At 43.7% G+C, this 25,715-nt stretch overlaps 2 protein-coding genes across 5 annotated transcripts in view; one reads left to right on the top strand and one right to left on the bottom strand.

Annotated features, from left to right (window-relative positions):
* The first annotated feature begins 199 nt into the window (after positions 1–199).
* Positions 200–16,467, top strand: CDR2 (cerebellar degeneration related protein 2). Its single transcript, XM_074158795.1, has 5 exons — positions 200–425; positions 5,648–5,760; positions 10,389–10,537; positions 10,812–10,976; positions 12,181–16,467. The coding sequence occupies exons 1-5, from the start codon at positions 347–349 to the stop codon at positions 13,046–13,048; spliced, it is 1,374 nt and encodes a 457-aa protein (XP_074014896.1). The 5' UTR covers positions 200–346; the 3' UTR covers positions 13,049–16,467.
* POLR3E (RNA polymerase III subunit E) overlaps positions 15,991–25,715 on the bottom strand; it is a 30,633-nt gene continuing 20,908 nt past the window's right edge. For 2 of the 4 annotated variants that reach the window (XM_074158791.1, XM_074158793.1), the window contains 4 exons: positions 24,716–25,212; positions 19,895–19,972; positions 18,926–19,051; positions 15,991–16,838 (listed from right to left, as the gene is read on the bottom strand). In XM_074158791.1, coding sequence (XP_074014892.1) covers positions 16,782–16,838; positions 18,926–19,051; positions 19,895–19,972; positions 24,716–25,212 — 758 coding nt within the window. In that variant the 3' untranslated portion in view covers positions 15,991–16,781. The remainder of the gene's footprint in view (positions 16,839–18,925; positions 19,052–19,894; positions 19,973–24,715; positions 25,213–25,715) is intronic. The other 2 variants (XM_074158792.1, XM_074158794.1) reach the window with 2 other exon arrangements.

Below are 25,715 nucleotides of genomic sequence, written 5' to 3'. Positions count from 1 at the left end.
TGTCTGGCGGGCGGCTTCCCATTGGCTCTCTGCAGGGGAGGTGAGGGCGTTGTGTTTGAATCGCGGGCAGGCGGTGGGCGGGCGGCCGCAGCTTGCCACGTTGCCGCCGGCAGCTCGGCGCAGCCCGGCCAGAAGGGGGAGAGGTTCGGCAAACTCCGGAAACGCTCGGCAATGGCCGGAGGCGGCTTTTAAGGAGAGGAGCGGCTGCCGTGCCCCGCCACCGCCCGCCGCGAGGGAACCGGCCCGCGGGCGCGCTGCCGCCTCGTCCTGCCGCCGCGCTGCCGCCTCGTCCTGCCGCCGCGCTGCCGCCTCGTCCTGCCGCCGCGCCGTGAGGGGAAGGGGCGCGATGCTGGCCGACAGCCTGGTGGAGGAGTTCGAGATCCGCGAGGATGAGCCCTGGTACGACCAGCAGGACCTGCAGCAAGGTGAGCCAGGGCGGCGGGGGGCGTGTGAGGGCAGGGGCGGCGGGCAGGGCGCGTGAGGGGAGGGGGCGGCGGGCGGGCGCAGGGCACCGCCACGGCGGCAGCGCGGAGCCCGGGGGAGACGCCGGCGCTCGGGCGGGGCGGCGGGAAGGGGCCGGAGCCGGAGCTGCCGGTGAGGGTCGCGGGGCGGCGGCGGCGGGAGCGGGGCTTGTGGAGCCGGGAGCCCGGTCTCCCCTCAGGGCCGCGCTTCCCGCCGCCTTGGGCGCAGGCTCTGCTGCTACCGCTGAGGACTGCAGCCGCCTTTGTCTGAGGGAAGGGGCTGCCGCAGCACAACCCAGCCGTGCCCGGGTCCCGCCGAGAGGGGGGTGTGCGGGCGGGGAGCGGATCCCCGGAAAATCGCACCTTGAGAGGGCGTCATGAGGGGGGGCGGCGGGCGGGCTGCGCGGCGCCCCGCGGAGCCGTTCTGTGAGGGCTTACAGCCACGGAGCTGTCAGTGCGGCTGTGCTCGGTTAGGTGCAGGTCCACTGTTAAAAACTTTCTAAGTTTTCATCATAAAATACACGAATAACTTCACTGCGTATCAGAATTATATGTATCTAGCTCCTGTATGTCATTCTGTCAATAGGTCTTAAACAATACGTGCTAGAGGTAAAAGATATTTCACAGATAAGGAAGGAGTCACAGGAATACACCAAGTAAAATTGGACTAAGAGTCTTCTACAGACACGATACGGAAAGAATGTGCAATTTCCTTTCCTAAACTAAGAGTTTAGTGGCATCTACGACTGGTATTGACTTAGTCCTGCTTTTTGTTATAAATCCCGAGTTTTTTTTAAAAGGCCAGCTCAAAGCTGTGAAGTGGCTTCCTGCAAACCTGCTCCAGCCTCATGCTTTTACGTTGAAGTACACTAATTCTTGGGATTGGTGAGTGCTACCGCACTATAAAGCATATAAACAAAGGTACTTTTGAAAGCTCTTTCTAGCTAGGCTGTTTTCACACTGAGATCAGGCATCTGACAGCAGAAACTTTTTTTTTTTGAGACAAGAATAGGTGTCTCTAATTGTATGCTTTGACTATAAAATGGCTAACTGTTTGAAAGCTGTATTTATGTACTCCTTGCTCAAAATAGATGTTTTCGAGGCTCTAGGATATAAGCTAATCAATTTAAATAAGATCCGGAAACCCTAGTCTGCTGTGAAAGGGAAGAGTTGAGAATCTGAAGACATGATGTAGCGATGTTTTTACTATGTCAGTGTTTATGGGGTAGAAGACCTACAAATAGACTTTACATGTATAGCAACTGACTTTTTGTCTTTTTGATGTTTAATTTCATTTTTTAATTAAAACGAGTGAAATAATCACCGTTTGGCTCTCTGTTCAGAACTTTTAAGAAATGGTATTCCATTCTAGAGGCTTGTGCATTTTGAGCATGTTAATTTGAGTTAATGCTCTCTCAACGTTTGAACAATCTTTTTCTGGGCATTATCTCTTTACAAGCCTAAACAGAAGTGATGATAGCCTTGCCAAAAGGGAAAGAAGGAAAATAAACTGATGGGCAAGTTGAAACGCAAAGAAGACATTCTTTACAGGAATGTGGTTTTTTTTTTAATGTTCCTGTAACACTTTATTCCTGGAGTCTGAAAGATACTCTTCCTTCTCTTAAGACTAAAGCAATACCAACGTATGTAAACAGAGAAGTAAGATTGCTTGTCCAGGTCTCTTGAAACTTTTCACAACCCAAACAATCAGTGCACATTGAAAAACTGAGGAGTAGGTTTATGAGAGAACCTAGGTTATAAAACATTAGGAAGCACCCTGAAACAAGCCTGTAGTCCTTGTCAGCCAATCTTTGAAATTTAATTAGGGTTGGGCTTTGGAAAAACATTTATAGTCTCCATATGCACCAAAAACTTGCCTTGACAATGGAGATGCGCTTTTCCGGCATGCTGTTCATGAAAACAGAATGTTTCTGAATTCTTTCTAAGGATGGGAACAGCCCTCCTTCCTTCTGCAACATCCATGTTTTGCCACAGTATGCTGACCTTTGAAAAAGAATTCTTTTGTATGACTGCTCTTTTTACATCTTGCTGTTACCCTCTGTTCTGTTAAAGTGAGTAATCTGAACATGGAGCAGGAAACATGAAGCTAAGTAAAAAAAAAAAAAAAGGTTTAATTTTATAATTAAATAAACTTCAACTAGGCTTACTTATATAGGTTGCACTACTAATGCCTTTTGCTGTTGGGGAAAAAAAAAACAGGCTTATTTTTAGATTGAAAATTCTCTGAATCATTTTATTAGGTGGGTTACAAAAAAGTAGAAGAGAAGGATTTCGGTACTGTTTTTATCTCTTTCTCAATTATAGTAACGCTGTCAGAAGAGATTGTGAAGTGCTGGTGAGAGCTATTTAACATCACAGAAGACCTATCACTGAAGTCTTGTTTTGGTTTAGAGATTTCTGACAGAGCTGTTAAACACCAGTACAACTGATGAGATGTACTAAAACGAAGATCTTAAGGTCTGCATTTACACAGTTTGCATTATTAAAAACCTCTCTGCTTACATCTTCATGGTGAAAAGGAAAAATGTGTGTCCGTGGCAGAACTTAGCTGTTACTTCACATAAATTTACAGCAGAAAATGCAGTATTGTAACAGAGAAATGTAAATTAACTGTTTTCCTTCTGTATCTGGAGAACATATATATTGCATATCTTACTCTTAAAATTTGCTCTATAAAAGGCTTATAGGTACTTAACAATGTAGAAAAATAGGTGCAAAGCAAATTCTTAATTTTAGAAGAGGCGGAATTGTTTCAGTTCTTGCTTTCTCTAGGGGTAGGAGTTAGGGTTTTATTGCATGTTCCTGAGTTCTTCCACTCGTCTTCTACCCCTTGGAAACAAATTGCCTTAATTAAAAAATAGCATGCTTCTCCCATAGTAACTCTGCCATTCGAATGAACAAAATGAGCATGTAAGTATAATGACATGAATTCTATTAATCATGTTGTATTCCAAGTAGTGTGTGGTATGTGCTACTTGATTTAGTAGATGAGAGGGCATTTAAGAATGAAACGATCAACTCCTAAATGTACTTAAACATCAAAACAAACTTTCACTTTGGGAAGGGAAATGGCAGCAAGTAATTCCATTATGCATTACGTCTTTAACATAATCCTAAATCCTCTCTAAAGCTCTTATTCTATTTAAATAAAAGAATGGACTTTTTAGTCTTTGCCTTGAATGATGCTAGTAGTGCTGACTAGCTTTAAAGATTGTGGCTCCTAGTAAAGATTTGTGTTGTGTGAGAACTTTTGAATCGGGACTCCATTTCACATAGGATGATAGATTCACTGGATTTGAAGACTACAGTATTCTGTAATGTGATAGAGCTTGGTGTTTGACTGGAAGTTATTCTGTCCATGGGTAAAAAAATGTAATATCTCTGTTTCAAAATGGAAAAACTTGAGCAGGATGGCTTAAGGTGTCCTTATCCAAATACTTCAAACCTCAGCTCTAGAACTGGCTATGTTTCTTTTACAAAGAGAAAGCTGTGTGAGGATGAGCGCCAAAGTACAGATGAGTATGCTGTGTGGCCCTTAGTCATACATCTCTTGAAACTCTGAAGAACTCCCATGCAGTGTGATTTGTTTTAAGTAATTTTTGCAGCATGTATTCTAAGAATCTGACCTTAAGGTAGGAAACAATGCACCATAGCTATAAATAATGTGTAAAGAATATCACAGCTGTTGTTTTGCCAGAATTGGACATCTACAACTTAATAGACAAATGCTCCTACTCACTTGTCCTTGTAAGTCTGTATTTGGTCTTTGGCTTACATCTGTAGATGGAATAGTCGTTTTGGACAGGCTGCCAAACTGAAGGTTAGTACATAACAATCTTGGAACAGTGTTCTAACCCTTACAACAACTAGCAGATAAGATAATTGGGAAAGGGCAGGAAAGAGGTAAGATAACACGTTAAAACAAGGGCATCTTAATCAAATGAAAATGGAATGTGTTTTCTCGTTTAGCTACAGCTATCAACGATGCAATACATCTCTCTTGTATATTAATTTAAGTCGTCTTGAAGTGAGTCTTAAGTTTTTCTTGACTTTTTTTCTGTCTCTTTGCCATTAGTGATGTTCTATGTGAAAGCGAACAAGATTATATTGCATGCATGCAGGAGATGACCTGGTCATGGTCCAGGTGATGGGAAGGAGGTGGAAAAATCAGAGATTTTTAGAAATATGTTGGATTCTTAACATGTAATACCCTGCACCGAGTAACTGCAATTTTAGCAATAACACCAAGATTTATTTCGTCACATTGTGTTAGCTTTTAAGTTACTCACGCCTTTAAACATAATACTATAAAATATCTAGCACGACTGATGCTGTTAAACAGATATCAAGCTTCCTTCTAGAAAGGAACTTTGTGTTCAGATGACTTGTTTCTTAATTTGAAACAACTACAGTCACTGTACCCTGGAGGTGATTGAAGATGACTGAAGTGAAATTGAGATTAAGTGCCTGAGAACAAATGACATTTAAAATGATGTTTTGGAGCACGTAAACCAATTCTTGTCTCCTAGGTTTATGAGCCTGAAAAGCAGAACAGCTACATTTCTTTCTCAGTTTTATGTCTTTTGATATTATTGTTTCACCATAAAAAGCATCTGAAACTTTCATTTAGTACTTTCATCCTATATGACCTAAGCTGCTTGGAGAAGGGGTAATGGGGAAGAACAGCAAAGCAAAGCAGAGTGCAGCCAGCTTTGGCCTGGGTCTGGTCTGATGTGAGAACCCGACAGAAAAACAGGATGAACATTTACAGGGTCTTTTATGCTTATTCTTCCCATGTCAGTGCTGTAAACGTGGCAAGGTGTAGCTAACAGACACCTTGGGGGGAGATGCTGGTGCGGTGCTGGGCAGATGTGGGAAGTGAAGAGAAGGCGGCTGGATGTGGCTGACGGACCAAAGGAGGAACTAAGGAAGCTTCATGAAATAAGAGTATCTCCTAGGTTTCAGGACTGACTTAGACTTGTATTATAGATGGTATATGAGTGTTCTACTTATGTGTAAGCTAACTTTCTTTTTGAATACTGGAAAAAATTTAAAGCAGTTACAACATCAATAAAAAAACAACTCAAGTATTTGATTAAAATGCTTTAAAATTAATTTGTATTATTGGCTCTATAACTTATGTGCAACATGACTGCTTTGTTTAGATCTTCACCTTGCTGCTGAGCTTGGGAAGACACTACTGGACCGTAACACTGAACTAGAAGAATCTTTACAGCAAATGTATGCAACAAATCAAGAGCAACTGCAGGAGATAGAGGTAAATATTTAAGGGATCCAAGTGTTAAAGCACCTTCATCGACAACATAATAGCACACAAGTAGAGATCTGAATTTCTTGACACCTGATGGACACTTCAAAGAACAATACTGAACAACCTTTAACCACTTCTGCTACTTTGAGAATTTGAGAACCGGTACAGGATCGATCATAGTTAGAACTGTTTGTCTGATTGCTGGACGCTTTGTGCCATTAAACTTCATATTTGATTTGGCTCGCTTAATTAAAAGTGACTGGTATTTTTCTTTTTATACAGAGAAATTACTTCAGTTATTTTATTGCTAAACTTTGCTGATCTTGCCATTAAATTATATGATGATAAATAAATAAATAAATATATTATAGCTGTTAGTGATTACAGCACTGAAATTTAAATGCTGGTAAATGCAGGAGAGAGACTTAAGTAAAATCTGAGGAAATATACTTCCACTAAACTGAGCTGTGGTAAAGGAAGCTAAAGTCTCTTTCAATTTAAAAAACCAAACAAATAAACAAAAACAAACAAACAAAAAACCAACCAAACAAAAATCCAACAGCAACAAGAACCCAACCAACTCCCAAAACGGCAAAACCAAACACTTAAATAGTATCTACATACAGGATATAGTTGATATATTGTTCTGTATTTTCCGGGGGTGGGGGGGGATCATAACCACCCTTTCAAAAACACTCATCGTAGTGTTACTTGGTGAAAAACATGGCCATTTTTGGCAATTTTTTTTTTTATAATATTGTCTGTATTCTTGCAGTTCTTGACTACTTGTCAGCATAATTAATTTTTTTCAGCTGTTAGAGGACAATGCATGGTCTCTAATAATGAAATTATTAAATATTCAGTACTTTGCTGACTGACAACATATTGGAAGGGCAGTCAGCATTTCAGTTTGGTTCTGAATCGCAGGGAACAGGCTGTGACCGCTACACACTAGACTTATCAAATCTGAGTTCCTTCGAGTTCCTGAGTACTGCAGGCAGTACTTGCACAGTTATGGACGGTGTGTGAATTTTGTACAGCTGCAACTTAAAACACTGTAGTGGTAACATTAATTACCACTGTAGTGGTAACATTAATTACATTAATTAAAGAATCTTAAGCTTAATGCTTACAGATATATAGGTGTCTTTAAAGAAGTCACATTAACACAAATGCAGCATTTCTATTAGGTGATGCACAATTTCTGGGTGTATTTTTTTTTTTTATAAGATACTTCTGCTTTACACCTCATACTTTGACTCTTTCCTCTATTATGTGCTACGTGATCTTTGTTACCCTAATCATTCTGTGATACATCGCTGATGTTTAGATTAGTGCCACAGAATTACAAAAAATGTATTTACTTATGAAGACACCTAAATAACTCATTGCCATGAATGGTTTTTATAAGAATATTAATTTGAAAGACCTAGAGAGGACAAACACTTCAAGGTGCAATACAAATACTGTTCTACCTCTGATTCAACACCTGTATGAACACTCATGTTTAAGGAAGTGTTTAACACAGTTACAACCCACCTTTTGAAATAACCCAGCATAACTTTGCAACAGATAACTAACCCGGCTCATTGAGTGTAGCTATGTAATAAGCAGCTGTATTTTCATGCTATCTTGAAATATGGAAAATATATTATTGCTAAGCTGCATTCATTTATAGAAATATTCTAGCACCATTAAGGATGTAATATCCTGTTGGTTTAAGCCAGTTTATTTGCTTAAGCTTTTTTAGTGGGTTAGTGTTTATTGACTATGTAAGAGAGCTTCAGCCCCAGGAGTGGTCAGAAGTGTCCTTCCAGCAGTGATCTGTGGTTGGTGTGTTGCAGGGTCAAGTACTTGTACGTTCAGACAACCTCGGGCAGTGACAGACTAATTTATTCTCTCAATATCTGCTTTTGCTTAGCCAATCAAAAAACCAAATCAAGACTTGTGCAATACTATTTTTGAAGTCTTTGATACCTCTTTCTTCTCTTTCCTCCTCTCCCCCAACATGGCTAGGAGTGTATATTGGGTTATCCTGTTAGCTCCCTCCCAGTTGGGGGGAGAGAGGTGGGAGAACAGTTTTTGTGATGCTTTTGATGTAAGTAGTGCCTGCACCTTTATTTGCCCAACTTACTGTGTTGGGTCAAAGAACTTGTAGGCTGTATTCATACCTCCTGTAGTAACATGCTATGTTCTCAGTTCTACCACCTGTCTTCTTTTCCCTGTGCAGTTTAAGAGTGTGATAGCAACTCAAAATATTTATTTCTCCAGAGAAATATCTCTTGCATCTGGATTTCTGGTAGAAAAGGGAAAATCAAATGAACCCCTTCAAATAGCCAGAGAACCTCAAGACAGAGGAACTGAATATATTAGCTTACTGACAGAAGAAATTGTTAAAGGAATTAACTGAAACAAATGGCAATAAAGTTAGCATATGCAAGGTGCAGTACTTTTTAGCTGGTAAAAGCAGTTCAGTCAGTTATTTTCATACCTGTCTTTTGTGGCAACACAAGATACCCCAGTACACAGGATACACGTGCAAGTGACATATCTAGTCTCTGTGCTATTTTCCTAATTTTCAAGTGCTTGTCTCTGTAACCTAAAGGTGATCTTTCAGCTGTTCCCGTAGCTACTCTGCTGCGTTTTTGACTAGATTTTTCAGTGCAGTGTATCAGTGTAAATCTCTGGGGTTTTTTTTCCTATTAATTTGCATCTTATGGGTAGCAAAATCTAGAACTGGCTATGAAATCATTCTGAAATACGGTACTACCTTGTCAGCACTGAAAAGGAAGGGTCAAAGGCTTTGGGATGCTTAAGATTACATCAAATATATTAAATGCTAACATATTAAGCGTTTTATAGCTTTGGATCATTGTATCTGACCTCTGTGCTGACACGTGTGCCACTAACTAATCATTGTAGATGTAATAAACGCTGGATTGAAAGGGCAACGTAATTCTTGTCTGAATCTCTTCTCAGAACTCAGACATCAGAAATACTCACTCTCTCCTTTTATCCTGTGGTAGAATGCAAGAAGTCTCGACTGCTGTTTCACATTAGGTGCTCAGTTACAGGGGAGGTAAATGAAATCTAAAGTATTTATTACCACATCTATACTTTGTTTTGGTGGCCTGGTTATACCAGGCCAATTTGACACCAGCACTGAAGATGCTGGAGATGCAAGGTGGAGAAAACAGTGCTTCAGCTCTTCCATTCGTCCAAAACTTCTGCAAATGCCCATTGTAATAAATGGTAACATCTAATTCTGGCCCCAAAGCCTTGGCTTCTGTGTTTAGCCATGGTCATATTGCTGAAGAAAGTCTGAAGATCTCCAGCTCCTTCTGAGAAAAACCAATAGGGAAAGTTAATCTGAACTGGGTCACATTGAGATTCTGCTGCTAATCCACATACTATTTTTGTGTAAATCCTCTGTCATGTGCACACAGGCTACAAAAGGAACTAGCCAACTTCTATCAGGTTGATCTTCTAGAAGTCTGTATGTAGCAGTTACTAGTCCTAGATTAACTTATTATCCGTTCTTAAATTGCCTAAAATGTAAACCCACCAATCTTTTAATGCGGTAAAAGGTTAAGTAGAATATTAGAAGTTTTGAGTACGTAACAGGCCTATGTAAAGAAAGTAATTCTGCCTAGAAGTCTGCTGGGTGTTCCTACTTGAAGTTTACTTTTCCGTAAGTAGCATGTAGTAATACCGAGTATATTGCAAGAAATAAATTCTATGGAAGAACAAAGTATTTCAGATTTAAAGGGTTAGTTTTCTTGTTCAAGTCTGTTTGATGCAAATTCTCATGTAGATTTTTTAAAACTGGATCAGTCCTATCCTGGGTGAGACAATATAAGACACTTGTATTAAGAGCCTTAGGTGATTGTTAACTGCTCTTTCTGACATCATTCAATTACCTTAACAGTCTATATCGTAAATTGTAAAACTAAAGCGGGTTAAAATGAGAATACATCATGTGGAGACCTTTGTTTGGGATTACAGTAACTGGAGTAATTAAAGATTAAATTCAATAATTTGATTATACTTCCTGACACATAATAGCCCATGTACTGTCTTAAGTCTGACCACAACCAAAACACTGTTCTGCTGAACCTGATGCTGCTTCAGACTGGAAAAACTTAGGTCAGTTGAAAATAAATTAATTATGGGTAGTGCTACCCAATATTTCAGTTTTAATGCTAAGAAAATTGTTGGGTCAGTGCTGTTAGAATATTTCTGTTGGAGCCCACTGCAGCTTTTAGAAGGACTGAGTGGGTAGTTAAGGGCTATGTTGAAGTCTGGGTTCCAGGCTCTGTCGGTGATGGCTGCAGTACAGCAAACCCAAGCCCGACAGCCTGAGCGCTGCAAAAGCCACCTGCAGCACGGACAGACAAACACCGATAAAGGAGACCCAGCTCCTCTGGGTAAAAGGCTGCTGATCCGCCAGGACAAAGGCAAGCTGAGTTACTGATAGTGCCTTTTCAACTGAATGCTTTCCAAGGCAACCACTGGCATCTACGTTTCTGAAACTTAGTAGCTTTTTTTTTTTCTATGAATGTGAATAAAAATGCAGAATACTAGTCCTATCTTTGTGTCAAGTGTAATCTAGTAACAGCAATACTGTCTTGCAGTACCTCACAAAGCAAGTGGAGCTTTTGCGTCAGATGAATGATCAGCATGCAAAAGTCTATGAACAGCTGGATGTGACAGCAAGAGAACTTGAAGACACTAATCAAAAACTCGTTGCAGAAAGCAGGGCTTCACAACAAAAGATATTAAGGTAAAAAACTTTTACTAGATCCCCCCCTTGCCTGCCCCCAGTTGGTAATACGAAAAAGAGCAGTCCAAGTCTATTTGTGTAGCTATTGGGTGGCTGTCTCTGTCTAGTGGAGTCTACAGACAATACTGTTAAATTGAAAGGATAGTTTAATTTAAAGGTCTTTTGGGACCGCAGAGCAGCCTTCAGAGAAGAAACTACAATGTGAGGGGATGGGAAATTCCCGTGTCCTTGACTAAATGCTCAAATGTTTTAACAGCAGTCCTTCACCTTTTAGCTTGACAGAGACTATTGAAAATCTGCAAACGCACATAGATGACCTGCAGCGGCAAGTAGAAGAATTGAAAAAGACTGGACGAGGCCGGATGAGCCATGAGAGATCTGACCAGCCAAGATCAATGCACAGTTTCTCATGTTTGAAGGAGCTGTATGACCTTCGCCAGTAAGACTTTTTACCTTGCATAGCAAAGAGAATACAGAAATTATTTTAAGCAAAGCTTTTAAAACTAAGGCATGAGCATAGATGTCAAGCTAGCAGAAAAACATCTAACAGTCACAACTAGGAAAAATATCTGCGCAGTCCTGTACCGTGTGGTGTTGCCACTGCTTCTGGCATACTTCTAGACCACACTGCTCTTTGTGTGCGAGGAGCTGCAGGTTCCGCTTTCTGTCTTGAAAGGTTCTCACCCAAAGTCTCCAACCATATCAAATGGTAGCCTTGAAAGATTAGAGCAATTTACACCCCACTTTTTTTTTTCCAGTCAGATAAAAATCTGAGAAACAAACATCCTAAATGCAAAATATTTTCTGTAACTTACCCTTTCCATGGATATCTGTGGATATTTTCTTTTGAAGGCAGGCAGGATTCCTGCAAGAGTTTTCCTGAACTTTAGCTGGTTCAAATGATGCTTAAGCTAGTAAAATGGTGCCTGGAGCTCTGGGCTGCTTTTTTAATTTAGAGCATTTCTGCCCAGCTGAACTGTGTTAGTTTGCCCATCAGGACAGTCAGCTGGGGTGAAAGCTCAAACTAGCTTCAGTCCTAGAAGATAATTTCGTAAGCGCAGCACCTGCACAGACAGGCAGAACAGGCTTTTGTGTGTGGGCTTCAGCACTACATGGAGGTAGGACTGTAGAATAAATCTGTACATCCAAAAAGAAGTTATTTCTTGTCAAGTCAAAAGGTAAGTGGGTTCCTTCAAACTGCCAAAGGCTTGTGGAAATCCCATCCTACAGAGTTGCCTTGTCAATTTTGAAGCTCTTTTCCACAATCAGCAGTGATAAAAGTTACAAGCATGGAGTGCTGCAGAAAAAAAATGAGTGTCAGAAAATATTGCATGATACATGAAGGCAATGTTTATTTAAACTTAAATTGTAGGTCTAGTTATTCGATAAGCTTGTCTGTAACTTGAAACTGTTAATGAACTGCCATTCCGCTTAAGCTGAGAGGCTAGATTTGATGGCATATTGACAAACTCCGTTCTGATTATTAAATGGGCTGATAGGTCCATCCATGACTGCTGTGTATACTGTGAGGCGTGTTAGCACACAATTTAAATCTGTCATTAACTACCCAGGACAGGAAAACTTGAGGAGGTGTGGTCAGCTGTCCTTCCTACATTTGATAATACTTATTTTTCTTTCTGCAGGTATTTTGTTTATGATCATGTGTTTGCAGAAAAGATTACTTCAATGGATAGTCAGTTAAGTCCTCTAGAAGAAGAAAATGAGAACTTAAAAAAGGCAGTTACAGTTCTGCAAGCCCAACTTAACCTAGAAAAAGAGAAAAGGGTAACGATGGAAGAGGAATATAGTCTTATGGTAAAAGAAAACTGTGACCTTGAACAGAGGCTTGTTGATATAGACTTGTATCGGGCTCGTGCAGAGGAGCTGGAAGCGGAAGTAGCTGAAATGCGACAAATACTTCAGTCTGAAAACACATTCCATAATGCAGAGAAATTGGTGCCAGAATCCTTTTTCATTTCATTCAAGGAATCTTTAGAAAGGGAGCTCGGTCAGAGCCCGGCAGATGATGGACTTCTGACTGTATCGGAGCTGGAGAAGAAGGCACTGAAACGAAGCAGCAGTGAAACGTTCCTGAGCAGCGCCACAGGTGGAGACATCCTGAGGGGCCATGAAGAAACGTGTATTAGGAGAGCTGAAGCTGTGAAGCAGCGAGGAATCTCTGTACTTAATGAAGTTGATGCTCAGTATAATGCTCTGAAAGTGAAGTATGAGGAACTGTTGAAGAAGTGTCAAATGGATGAAGATTCTTTGAAACACAAGGCTGTACAAACGCTGAAGCAGTATTCCAAAGACCTAAATGTGGGGAATACCCAGTATGATCTTTCAGCTAGCAATCAAGAATTCACAAATGTGGAGCTAAGTGACTCTCCCACAAATGCTCTTCCTGAATATAAAGCACTCTTCAAGGAAATTTTTAGCTGTATCAGAAAAACAAAGGAAGAAATAGATGAACACAGAGCTAAGTACAAGTCCCTCTCCTCCCAGCCGTGACACTGGACACGCTGATGACCTGTTTTCTGTTGATGACTAATCTGTTAGTCAAGAAGGGGAAAAACTTGATAGAAATGTCAGATGACCCCTTATACTGATGTGTTTCCTGAGCACTCAAAATGAATGTTTTGAATTGGCTTGTAGACCTGTAGTGAACAAGCTCATTAGTTAACAGCTAGTCCCCCCTGTACCTATGTAGCGGTAGATTTAATGTTATTTAGCACTGTTACACAAACTAGTGGTTGTAAAGAAAACAATCATCAGAGCTTAATACTACACTGCTGCTTTGTACTACACTTATTGTCTCTGGCCAGAGCAGTAACTGACACGAGTTTCCTTAGTCCACTTCAAAAACGACAGAGCTGAGGAATCTGTACTGCACTTCTCATAAGGAACCAGACGAAGGCTTTCCTCCGGTTTGCAGCAGTGATCTAGCCCTGTAACCGCAGAAGATTAACAAAAGCAGAGCCCCTGACCAGTACCAGGGGAGCCTCTCCTTGTTTCTGGAGAGCGACGCTAGCAGTCCAGCGGAACTTGCTTTGGCAGGGAGGTGAGAGCTGGCGCAGCTGCCCGTGCTCTGCTTGGCTTAAGCCAATACCACACTTCCACCTGCACTAAGCTCTCCCGCAGATTAGTATAAATGTCTTCCTGCTAAGAAAGGATTTGCTGTCAAGTTTGCGTGGCTTTTTAGGTATGGTTTCTTATGTAGGGCACTTTGTCTTAAGGCAAGATACTGTGAATTGATTATGTATGTTATTTGGGGCCTACTGTTCTTGGGTGGAATGTCTGCAAAGTACGTTTTTACGTGTATTTGGTAAGATAGAAAGTTGCAATTTAGCTATTTAATGTTAGTAGTAGTGTTGACATAGTGGAATAGCTTTTAGTCTTACATACCACAGAGTCCAAGTGCTTGAAGGAGAAGGGACAGGTAAAACCTTATGATACTGTTTTGTCTCTTGCTCCCTGTGTCAGCTGCGGTGGATCTGTCCCACGCTGCCTGGGCCAGGAGGATGGACACAGCCTGCTGAAAACAGGACCGTGCGCTTGTTCTTCCTCTCCTTCTCTACTACCTAATAATAATTCATATCTATTCAAATTCTGAAAAACAAAGAACATGGAGAAGTATGTTCTTTAAAAGTGCTTTAAGAAAACAAAGGCTAAGAGATGAAGGGGGGGGGAGGGAAGGCACAATGAAAGGTGACATCCTTCTCCGTATAAAGGGTGTCACAGTTAATTTGGTCAGCTGTTCTTGGGAATGGACTTGCTGCCTGTCTGAGCTGCTGCGGTGTACCAGATACACCAAACAGTCGACACAGAATGTTGACAGTGTCTCAGCTTTAGTTCAGCTGCTGCTGTTGCAGTTCTGTCTGCCTTACCTTGTGCCCCGCGAAGCTTGTGTACAGCTGTCCTTCAGCTGCAGTATTAAGACTTCGTAACGTCAGTTTCTCTAAAACATGTACAGCATTCTGGAAAACTATTTAAAAATGGGCATCTAAATCCTGTGAGTATTTTTCTAAGCAAATAAATAATCCAGTTAAGCTACATGTCTAACTAGTAATTATGCCCATCTGTGCCAATCTGGAAACAGTAAACTTGGTGCAGATGGCACCTGCATTGTCTAGCCCTGCCATCTTTCCTACGTGACTCAGATGGAGTTCCCATTAAATTTGTGTTTTAAAAAGGTTACAGTACATTGAAAAGGACAGGCTTGTCTGGGATAGAAATCCAGAGGGAACAAAGTAGCTTCTCCTCGTAGTTGTGGTGTTTGTCAGCACTGTTCAAAAAGAAGGGCGGGTAGGGTGTGGAAGGCAGAAAAGCTGCTCTTCTGCCACGGGGTTCCCTGTCCTGTCACTGCTTCTCTCACACTTTGATCCTCACCAGAGGCTGGAGGTCTGCCTAGCTCAGACACTGGAAGGCAGTAACCTTAAATAAGTCACAAATGATTTACTACTAATATTCCTCACCGCTTTAGGGGAAGAGGATCCACACCTGCTGGACCACAAGACATGCAAAAGCAATTTAGACTTTTTGGTTAAATAGGCGATAGTCAGCGGTTTACTTACTGTTGGCTAATTTAGAGCACTTTGTATATATACAATTTTTATGCTTTAAAAATATCCTCCAATTTTCCACCAAACTACTTGATTCTTCTATGATCTAACTTCCCCTTGGCTGCCTGTGCCATGGCTAAGCTCTGGCTGTGCTTTAACACTTTGCTGTGCAATAAAAACCTCCAAGGCTGGTTCCTTCTTTCGTAACTTCTCTCAGAGCGTGGCTTTCCCAGAGAGAAGCTTTTCAGGTGACGCCAGAGGTGACGCTGTGGCTCGGGGCTGCACCAGGGATGTGTCAGCCACGGGTGCATGCAGAGACCACGACAAAGGCTGCAGCGACAGCCTGAACTTAAAACGCCTCCCAATTACATTGATGTGGTTAATGAACTACACTAGACTATTTATTATGGAAGAGTTTTAGCAGTTTAAAAATAGACATTTTCCACAGAAATGTGAAATGCTGTAAGTATGCTAACAATATTCTTAGCCAATCTTATCTGGATTAAGTACCTTAATATGCTTACTTTAGACAACAACTCAACTCAGCCTGTTCTGAGCATAAGTAGATGAAATAGAATCTCCTTGAGCTTCTCATGTGATGGAAACTACAGCAAAGAACACGACCAGTAAAGTAACTGTGCTGTGCGATGCTTGCAGCAGGCTATTCCTATAAGGTAACTCATCGCAGTTTGGCTTCAACCATAAACCTGTAACAAAAAGCTCAGTTACTGCACCCTGTGCAACAGGCCCTCCCTGTGACAGCACCTCCTGGTACCCCCAAAGAACCCCAGCTAAACCATTCCTGACCTTTCCTTCATAAGCCTCCAGGCTATAAGAGGAGTGGGTGCAGCTTCCAGTTCTTCTTGGACAAATACAAGGTGGGGTAGAATTGACCTTCGTGATAAAATTTTATTTTAAAAAATTACACAAAATAGAGGTTTTACATTGTTGCTGTGTGATAACTACAGCTGGATGCCTTCCGGAGGGTGCAGCTGGGTACTTACCTTCCTGTATTGGCAAACAGTAACGCAAGAAAATCCCTCAAACAAACCCCACACCAATAAAAGAAATCCCGTCATCGTTCCACATCTGTTCCAAATGTAGGTGCTTTTCCAAATAACTCATTTCACAGACGAGGTGAGAACAATCGCTGTGTAGTACAGAGTTCAAAGACAGTGATTTTTGTTCCCCCCTCCCTGGCCTGACGTTTCCATGAACATGACGATCTTCTCGTTATAGAGAGCTGCGAAGGGCTATTGCAGTGCTCAGACTGAAGTGTGGGCATACAGGTATTTAACAAAAACTGGGATGTTTGTAAACAGATTTAATTTATTGGCATTACTTACAAAATAAAGTATTAGGCCATGATTTTCCATCATGTCTGTGTCAGTATATGGTTTTATTTTTTTTATAACCAAACAGAACGAGAATTGAAATACATTAGAAATCCCAGATTAATCAAGCTGCAGACAGGGTCCCAACGTCTTCCAGTTGCTCTGGCGCCTGGGCAGTCACACGGAGAGGAGCGTGAGTGTGTCGGGATGTCTGTGGCTGCAATGCCCACGTGCCCCAAGGGAGGTCACATCCTGCCCCACGCACCCAAGGACGCGGCATTACTCTGTGCCACCGCTGCAGGGTCTCTCGTTCATCCTGGAGATCACCTGGAACCGCCACCACCGTTGTCAAGACTGCACCGTCCCCTTAAGATACCACATTCCACCATAGCTCACGCAGCAGTCCTGGGGAGAAAGAGAAAGCCCATAAGGGTTTGGGAACCACTGGGACGATAAATCTGGTCAGTACCAGAAGTGCCCTCCGGTGCACAAGAGAAAGCACGAATCCAGAGCAGCTGGTTGTCTCCACCCTGAAGACCAGAGAGCTTAAATGAAGATGACAACACACGAGGGTGAAGGTTGAGAGGCCACAAGGAGAACAAACGATGCGATGGCAGCAAGAAACTGGGCTTCTTAGGGGAGACGGGGATCGTGCAGAAACCAGCTTGGGAAAGGCAGGGAGGGATGAGGACAAGGGGGACTGAGGGTAAAACACAGGCTGAAGCTGCAGTGGGGACTGAAGGGAGCAGCGGGAACGGGCTGTCACAAGAAACAGCATTCTATGATAATGAACGTCCAACCTCAGAACCATGCTCTGGAATTCTCACCGCAGGTCTCAGCCCACAGCGGGTCAGCACCACAGCAAAGGAGCTCGGTAAGTGGGGTTTCTTGTGGCTCGTTTTCTTATTTGTATTAGATGAGCACCAAGTCTCTCGAGCTCTAAGCTTTTCTAAGCTCACTCTTTTCTACCACTCCCACCCTCCCATTTAGGTAATTCAACACAGGCTTAAGCACCGCTACAGAACTCACTCTGTGGAGCTTAAAGGGAAAAAAGTATCTTTCTTTTTCTGAAGTCTTGGGACTTACACTTCACAAAAACAAATAAAAAATTAAGTGTGGAGGCTAGAGAGAGAGTTCGCAGACTTGATCTGCGGATGCAAAACCACAAACCCTGTCAATCTGTTCCTCTGTGCATAAAAAAGGAGCACATGCAGATAGGGAAATATGAGTCAACAAATCCAATTTCATTCAAAGAGGAATCCAGTCCCTTGTGGCTTAAAGAAGCCTGAGAATCTCCCTATTTCATTAAATCATACTTCTAAATTTTGTTTCAGAAACAAAGGTAATTTCACATACTTCTGTGACAAATGTATTGAAGGCTAAGAAGCCTGACACGACACAAGGCTGGTGGCACGATGACTTACGTAAAAATAAAAACAGCACCCATATTTTTTTTTTAGGGGAAGGTATTTTTTCTAGAAATAGGTTATCTGTTATATAGCAACAGCATCATGAAAAACTAATGCCAGTACGTGGTCTAGATGTTCCAGGAGAGCTGATACTTGAGCTCATTGAGTTGCTTGACCCATCTCCAGCCCAGGCACACAAAATACCGTCTGGGAGACAGGAATGTCTGAGCTTAGTTTAACGCTAAGACGACGAGGTTCTTTCAAGCAAGACCAGTTTACTCATTATCACAGTGACAGATCTGCAATTTTTCAAATATGCTGTTGTTACGTTTCCAGATCCCAAGGTAATAAAGTACTTCAACATTTGTCTCACTGAAGTGGGTTACAGTGAGCAAAGGCCCAGCAACGGTGATTAAGGTATTACATTAGTCGGCAACTTTCCACCGAGCTGTCCTGCACCGCTTCTAAGGCTTGTCGGTCATGGCCTGCCTGGTCAGTACTTTGTACCTCAAACCTCTTTAGCAAGTAAATGGTGCACCTTCAAAGACAGATGAAAGGATTCAAATAAACATTCACAATGAATTGTGTTAACTACTACTTTGCCTACTTGTTTTGGCTCTGGTTTTGCTCTGTTCGCTGCTGCACGTCCTACTAGAGAATGAAATGCATTTCCTTCTGATTACGTGGCACTTGCGCCCCTCAGCAGTAACCAACAGCAGTCAGCTGGTAAATTCACAATACTGTGAACCCTCCCACCTCCTTGATGTTTAACTCCGCATTATTTAAAAATAACTCTGAAGGATCACATTTACTACACTCTATTCTCTGCTGGTCCAAGATGACAAATAAAAGTTTGTTGCAATAATACAAAATAACGCACGAGTCAAAATCACTACTCCTCGGAGGCAATGAAGGTAGAATGAGACAAGTGTAAGAAAACAAGATGAAAAACAGGCTTTATCAACATTCCAACATCCCAGCATCAATTTGTCAATTCAAGGTAAAATATGATCCTTTGCTTAAACCAAGCATTAAAAATTCATGTATTAGTTGGATGAAACCCACAACAGAACAGAAACTTACCTTTAACACTCTATCCACCTCCTGCTTGTTTAGATCTTCTCCACACTCTTGACTCAACTGATTCTGGATGACATTCCTGCGCACTCGATAATTTTTGGAAAAGATTTCAAGCAAAACTTGGCGATGCTTTAAAAGAAAATGTATCATAAATACAAAGAGAAGAACAATTATTCCTCTCTGTCTATATATCAAAACTGCACATGCCTTAAGTCTGTACGAAACATTCACTGAACTACACCAGAGGATTCTTGCTTCGCGATGCCCATACACATCTCCTCTCTAGCAGTGCCCTGGCCCCAGGGCTCTACAGGGATCTCTCCATGCACCCGTCCTGTCACCCGGGGCACCTCCAAAGGTACAAGAACATGCTGAGAAAGGGGCTGCAACACACTCCTCTCAAATGCTTCTAGGAGGCTGGATACTGCTTGACTCTTTCCTATAAAAATTTATTTAGACCACAGACACAGGAGTTACGTTGCCCATCAACATTTTGTTAGGCACCTTCCCTTTCACTTAATTTACTCTGATAGCAATCAAAACACAGGAGATGCTCACATATGCTGTAATAATTTCCTATTCTAAGCATAAGCAGATACATCAGGTAACAACATCGTTTCCTCTCTGGTTACATTACCATCAAAATACCAAAAAAAATTGGACTGGATCCTGTGTCAGCCTGCATCGGAGAGTCCTTTCTCCTCGCAGGTTCAAAGTTATTTGTGTCCCATCGAGCTAGTTACTGACATGTATCATCAACATCTCACATCATTTCTGCCCACACCAGCTTGCCTTGGCACAGCACCGATGACCCTGCGAGCTTAGAGCTTTCTCTCACCTGGAAACAGTTGGTATTGAAAACTGGACACTTCCATAGGGAAAGCGGAAAACTACCTGCTGCACTAGTTCCAGGAACACAACGCCAAGTGCTCAGTAAGCGTATATCTGGGAATGTCACATTTTTATCTTTACCTGATCATAAGTATCACCAGCTTCCCAAAGCGCGTAGACCTTTAGTTCATCTGGTGAAGCAGCAGTCTGTGGAGGAAACTGAGAAGAAGAGGCTGTTAAAAATAACCATCTAATTAATGAGTTCTGCTTAATGATTCTATGATACAGTATCCCTGGACACCTATTACTGAATCAAAAACGTTGTTGCCATGTAATGAGAACTGCTGAAACAACATAAGCTCCTCTCCATTCCACACTCGAAGGGGTAACTGTGCTCAGGCCAGGCCCGTCCCGCAGCCATGGGGGTAGACACCTTCTCGCAGCCCCGACAGCTTCCACAGAAATGAGACCTGCATCAAACCTGACCTGCTGGGTGATTCTGCAGCACAGACCCCAAATTAATGAGGGGCTAATGATGGCCTAGGGAAGGGGATGACCACCACATGCCTTGATATGCCCAAGCCACGTCTGATAGATGCTTCTGGTGATGGTGGGGTAACCCACAGCAGCGGCATGGGCCGCAGAGCCATGTCTGGCTCAACTCCAACACCTCACAGCTTTAAAAGGGAACTGCTGGGCATGCTGGAATCCCATGAATTTTGCATGGTGACCATTTCCCACTGGTGGAGGGTCAATCACCATGTACCAGAACCATCCCAGGCCTTAGACCTTAGCCAGTATCTCATGGCAAGATGTCCAGATTTTTCTTGTCAGCAGCTTCTGCTTCCAGACCATCCAAAGCAGTATCCAACTGAGAGCACCAGGTGTGCTTCAGGGTCTTTCTGGAGGTTTTTACATTTACAGTGGCAGGTTTTAGAGATTCAGACTCTATCCTGTAGTTATCTGCTTCACTAATCCCAAGTCAGCGTTACCAACAAGCACTGTGCTTCTGCGGTATTTGTCACCTCTGTTTTGGGGCAGACTACAGGACTCCAGAGGACTGAACGCTGATGGACAGTGAACCAGGCACCTGCTCATTTCAGGCTCCAAAAATGAAGTGGGTTTGGTTGGTTGGTTGTTGTTTTTTTTTTTTTTTTTTTTTCCATGTGCCAAGCTACAGAAATACATTTGATTTTTCTGAGGCAGAGGCCTCACACCCCTGCACGCAGGAAGGAACACAACCGCCTCCCCTCCATGCCCCGAACTCCTGAAAAAATAAAATACCATCCATTTGCCTTAACATTTCTCCTTGGAGCAGTGACTAATGAGCAACGCTGGAATATGACTTCATTCCTGACATGTCTCTTCCTGTCCGTCACTAACAATTTATTCCTTGCTAACCACCCAGACAACCTAAATCAATCACCTATGAAAAGCTAACAAGCCAGTCCCGGTTGTTCCAGCATCCCTCAGTCCTGGCAGTTGGTACAAACCAAACCTTTCTTGCAGCTTCCATCACACCACGCCAAAAGACCTGTGCGTTGTGGAGTGAAAGATCAGCCCTTCCTTCCACGCTTCGCCTCTGTGCTTATCGCGCAGGGGAAGAGTTTTGCCCAGTGGGAGCTGCCTGGTGGATTAGCAACTTTGGCTCTCACACTGGGTCAAATGGCTGAAATCTAACAAGGTTTTACACTTGGTTTAGAGCCAGGATTCAGGTTTATTAGACTTGCAACACCTGACATAGCTCCCTTCTCGTAAGAACACTCACTTTTGAGGAATAATCTCTCTTGCATGCATTCAGCACAGATAAAATCAAATAATTGTTTCCCTCCAGAAAAAAAAGCAGTGGCAGGACAGGCGAAATGCCAGCACCGGGAGCACCCGGCCATAAGCTGCCTCGCTCGGAGAAAGTCGCTCAACAGACCCGGAGCACAAACTGCTCCCACCTCAGCTGCAGCTCTGAGACGCAGCTGTGTTCATCTGGCTATTCTGTGCGGAAACTGCCTCCAACCAACACAATACTGACTCTGCTGTTGGACAGCCTGTCCCCAGGCACGGGAAACACCACCAGAGCTCTTCAGAGAGGTGCTGCTCCATCCACACAGCTTTACTGCCCTGCCATCCGCTCTCCCTTTGACATTTTATGTTCATTACCTTAATCTCTCCAGCCTCACCTTGAAACAGCTCTCCACTGCCTTAAAACTCTTCTTTAAAGTATTTGCCCTGTGGCCCCTCCTGCTCCAAGCCCCCAGAGCAAGTTCAGGGCTATCAAGAGATGCAGTACTGCCCCAGTCCCCAGGGCTGCCATGTTCAAAGGGAAGCTCTTGGGGAGGAGCCCTTGGCTTTGGGATGTGTCTCATTAAGCACGCCCTAAAAACTGTCACACCAGGCAGCCTCATGTTTTAGCTAAACCAGATGGAAAGGGGCTGAGTCTGCCAGAAAAAAATTACTAGCTGGAATGATCCTAGAGGTAAATCATTGTCCTGGTTTGAGGGTCAAAACCACGACAGCCATTGAGCTTACCTCTCCAGGAGACTGCATCGGCACCAGCCCCAAGGGCTCACTCTGCGTGCGGGGCCCATTCCTTTTCTGTTACCCGAGCCAGGCCGGACCTCGGCAACACTCACGTCATTTCCTGATGCCCCAAAAATATCTTCAAGATTTGGGCAGAAGCTTGCCACTCCAGGGACCAGGGGGAGGGAACCAGGAGGACACCCACCAGGGCACGGAGGCTCAGGAGCCAGACTCTACCCCGGGGACAGGGACGGGGTCTGCTGGGGGGCGTCTCTGCTCACCCTCCCCTCTGCTCACCCCCACTGCATTGGGGGCATCTGCCCAGAATTCGCTATTTCTTTGCACGAGTTTTTCCCTCCCACTCAAGGACGCCACAAAGCGCAGGCATCCCCACAGCCCCACTGCAGCTGCAGCGATGCCTCTTCTGGCTCCCCACAATGTTTATCTCATGCCCTGGTGCAGTTGGTCAGCTTTATCATAAATACTGCATTCCCCTGGTAAGGTTTCAATTGCCATTTTCAGCAACATATTTTCCATAATAGGGCAGCATGCAAGCCATGAGTGTCTTCACCCCCTACAGAACACAATTTTAATTACCTCAGATCATTGATTTTTATCACCAAAGCACTTTGAATTACAGAAAACTAATGAGCAACTATTAAATCCCACGCTAAACAACCCTCCAGGCTTTCCCTGAGCTCAGGCGCCCTCATAGAGTTCTGACAAAATTGTCCAGGGGAACAAGTGAGAAACACCAAAGCGTTTGAGCCCGTGCAGAAAGTAAAACCAGCTGTGGGACCCTTTGCCATCTGCACAGAGCATCAGGGGGATGCTTGGGGCGAGCGACGTACGTTGCTGATAACAGTACAGGCTTATACAGGCTCCTGTACAAGATCTCAAGTTTTGCAGTAAATTCTAGGTCAGCAGAACTAAAACCTACAGCAGACCTCCAGCAAGAGACGTTCCAGTGACCACCTGTACACCTCTGCAGGTCTCCTGTAACAGGGTTTTCCAGGGAGAAGGAAGTCCCCAGCCACCTCTCCTCAGGAGGATTTTATTTTGGTTGTTTTTTGAAAAAAGAAACTATCCCACTTTCACTCCTCACAGCTTAAGCAAGGAGTGGATGGAATAATATCCAAAATCCCCAAATTTCCAAAGCAAACAAGTCCCAATCCCAAGTAACAGAGCAGCAATGACCTCGGCTATTTACCATCAGCACGGCAAAGGCACATGCTACACCGCGCACAGAGCAGGGCCAACACTGAGGCAGCTCCAGGCAAACACTACCCCAGGACCTGGAGGCTGTCAAGAGAGAAAGCAGAAAGTACCGAAATTGGTGGTCTCCCCAGTGGCATTTCAAGTCTGTTTCTGGGTTCCCAGGTGCCACAACATGTACTTTGCACACGACTGAACGTGCTATTTCTGCCCCCCTGAAGCAACCCTTATTCCTTAGCTGGGCGTCAGCTCCCATGCTCCAGGCTCTCTCCTCAGCCTGCCTGCTTCCTCCTCTTCCCACCCTGCCCGCTCCTTCCAGCGGTTCACGTGGTTTTTTCCTCTCTCCCCAAAGGCAGCTGACTCCCAAGCTCTTTCTGGCTGCGACGCAATCAGCACTGCCAGATGTCTTGTAAAATTAATTTCCTCTTAGGCTCTTTCCCATGATGCCAAATTCCTTTTCTTTTCCAAAGCAATCTACTGTCACACAAACCTGGCTCTGTCTCATGCAATCACACATGTCATTTCCATAAAGACAAAGGAACAAAGACATCTCTCTGCACGTCTAGGAGGGAAGGACTGACGAAGGAAGCCTGCTACAGGTATGGTTTGCTGCTTCCCAGAGGGCTCTGCTGGGTGTCCTTGCCGCTCCCAGGCAGCCACTGCCACCTTTCCTCCCCCAGCTGTGTCTCTGTCCCCGAGAGAAGGAGCTTGTGCAACTCCAAAAGAGCTGATGGGAATCTGGGACTGCCTTAGATCATGTGCCCAGGTTGCCCAGAGAAGCTGTGGCTGCTCCATCCCTGGAGGGGTTCAAGGCCAGGTTGGACGGGGCTTGGAGCAACCTGGTCTGGTGGGAGGTGTCTCTGCCCAGGGCAGGGGTGGGTGGAACTAGAATCACTAAGGTCCTTCCCAACCTAAACCATTCTATGACTCTATGCTAAGAGGAGCAAGTCGGGACAGCAAGTTGCTGCAGCCCACAGCGTGGACGTGGAAGCAGAGCCCCAAAGACAACTAAGCTGTGCAGCACCGCACAGCAAAGGAAGAGTGCGGGGCCTGCCAGAAGCAGGACACCAGACAAACCTCCAGCAGCTTCAACATACCCAATACTGGACAGTTACTCAGAGCACATCTGTTCTCCGGGCCACCAGCACAGGGCACACGCATTTCACAGCTCAGACGTTTAACTGACCCCCCAGTCTCCCCTCCTCAAGTACACCAAGGGAAAAACATACTTACAGGCACCAAGATCTGTTTGCAGCCAGTGTCCAACACCATGTCCTGTAACATTTTGTCCGAAATGCCACTGAACAATGTATGTCCCGGAGGCAGACTGGCTAAGTGAAGGTTAAATAACCGTTTAAGCTCACTCAGGGTGAGTACAAATTGTTTCTTAAATGTTGACGACACAAAAGCCTTCAGTTCTTGGGCCACCCGGTCAATGCAGCCTCCAGGCAAGTGGCCATTTAAAGAGTCTGTGGAGTCCTCCTCTGCGTGGAGGCCGTTGACAATGCCGTTGTTCATGCCCTTATAAGCCGAGGTATCCATCGGCTCCTCGTCACTCACAGGCTCCTCTTTAATGCGGATATTGGAAACATCCATCTTGGCTGAGGTATCATTTGATTTTATCTCTGCCTTTTGCTTCTGGAAGTCCTTCTCCAGCTGCCCATAGTTCTGCTTGACTTTTGCTTTAGCCATGTTGACCCTTTGCTCCCCAGAAACCAGCAATGGATGAGCTAGTAAGAAACAAAAGATACCATAAATCTCACTGTAACCAGGGCTCTAGTCTCACAGAATGTTTCTTGAAGGGCTCACAGTGAAATAGAACCAGGAAACATCACCCGCCTGTGAAATCTAAGGCATAAACCCAGTTTGTTGTTTAGATTTTACTTTAGTTTTGGGGTTTTTTTGGTGGCTTTTTTCTGGGGAGTCGTGGTGAGCCAGATGTTTGAGGAAGGGTGTTCCAGTCAAGGAACCTGAAGCAAAGACAAAGTGGATGTGTTCAATCACTAGGGCCTTTTCCGCAAATCAGGAAACCAGGATACAGACTCCTTAAACACTTCTACATGTGACCCGATACTTCTCTGCCCAACAACTTTTTTTTTCTTTTTTTTTTTTGAGTATCTAGTGGCTAGTGGGGCTGCTGCAGCAACAGCCTGAGCCACCACAAGGATGTCCTATAGGTACAGTGAGGAGAGTGTATACTCCAGGAGAGTTTTAGCATAAGATGCACAGTGTG

Source organism: Numenius arquata, chromosome 14, assembly GCF_964106895.1.
Source record: "Numenius arquata chromosome 14, bNumArq3.hap1.1, whole genome shotgun sequence".
In the NCBI taxonomy this organism is placed as follows: domain Eukaryota; kingdom Metazoa; phylum Chordata; class Aves; order Charadriiformes; family Scolopacidae; genus Numenius; species Numenius arquata.
This window is presented reverse-complemented; position numbering and strand designations above follow the sequence as displayed.

What these genes read in the sequence shown, in the direction of transcription:
- CDR2 (XM_074158795.1), top strand. Translation starts at nt 347, where the DNA reads ATGCTGGCCGACAGCCTGGTGGAGGAGTTCGAGATCCGCGAGGATGAG. An exon ending in TCACAACAAAAGATATTAAG is followed by an intron (nt 10,538 to 10,811) that starts GTAAAAAACTTT and finishes TTCACCTTTTAG; the next exon opens with CTTGACAGAGACTATTGAAA. An exon ending in GAGCTGTATGACCTTCGCCA is followed by an intron (nt 10,977 to 12,180) that starts GTAAGACTTTTT and finishes TTCTTTCTGCAG; the next exon opens with GTATTTTGTTTATGATCATG.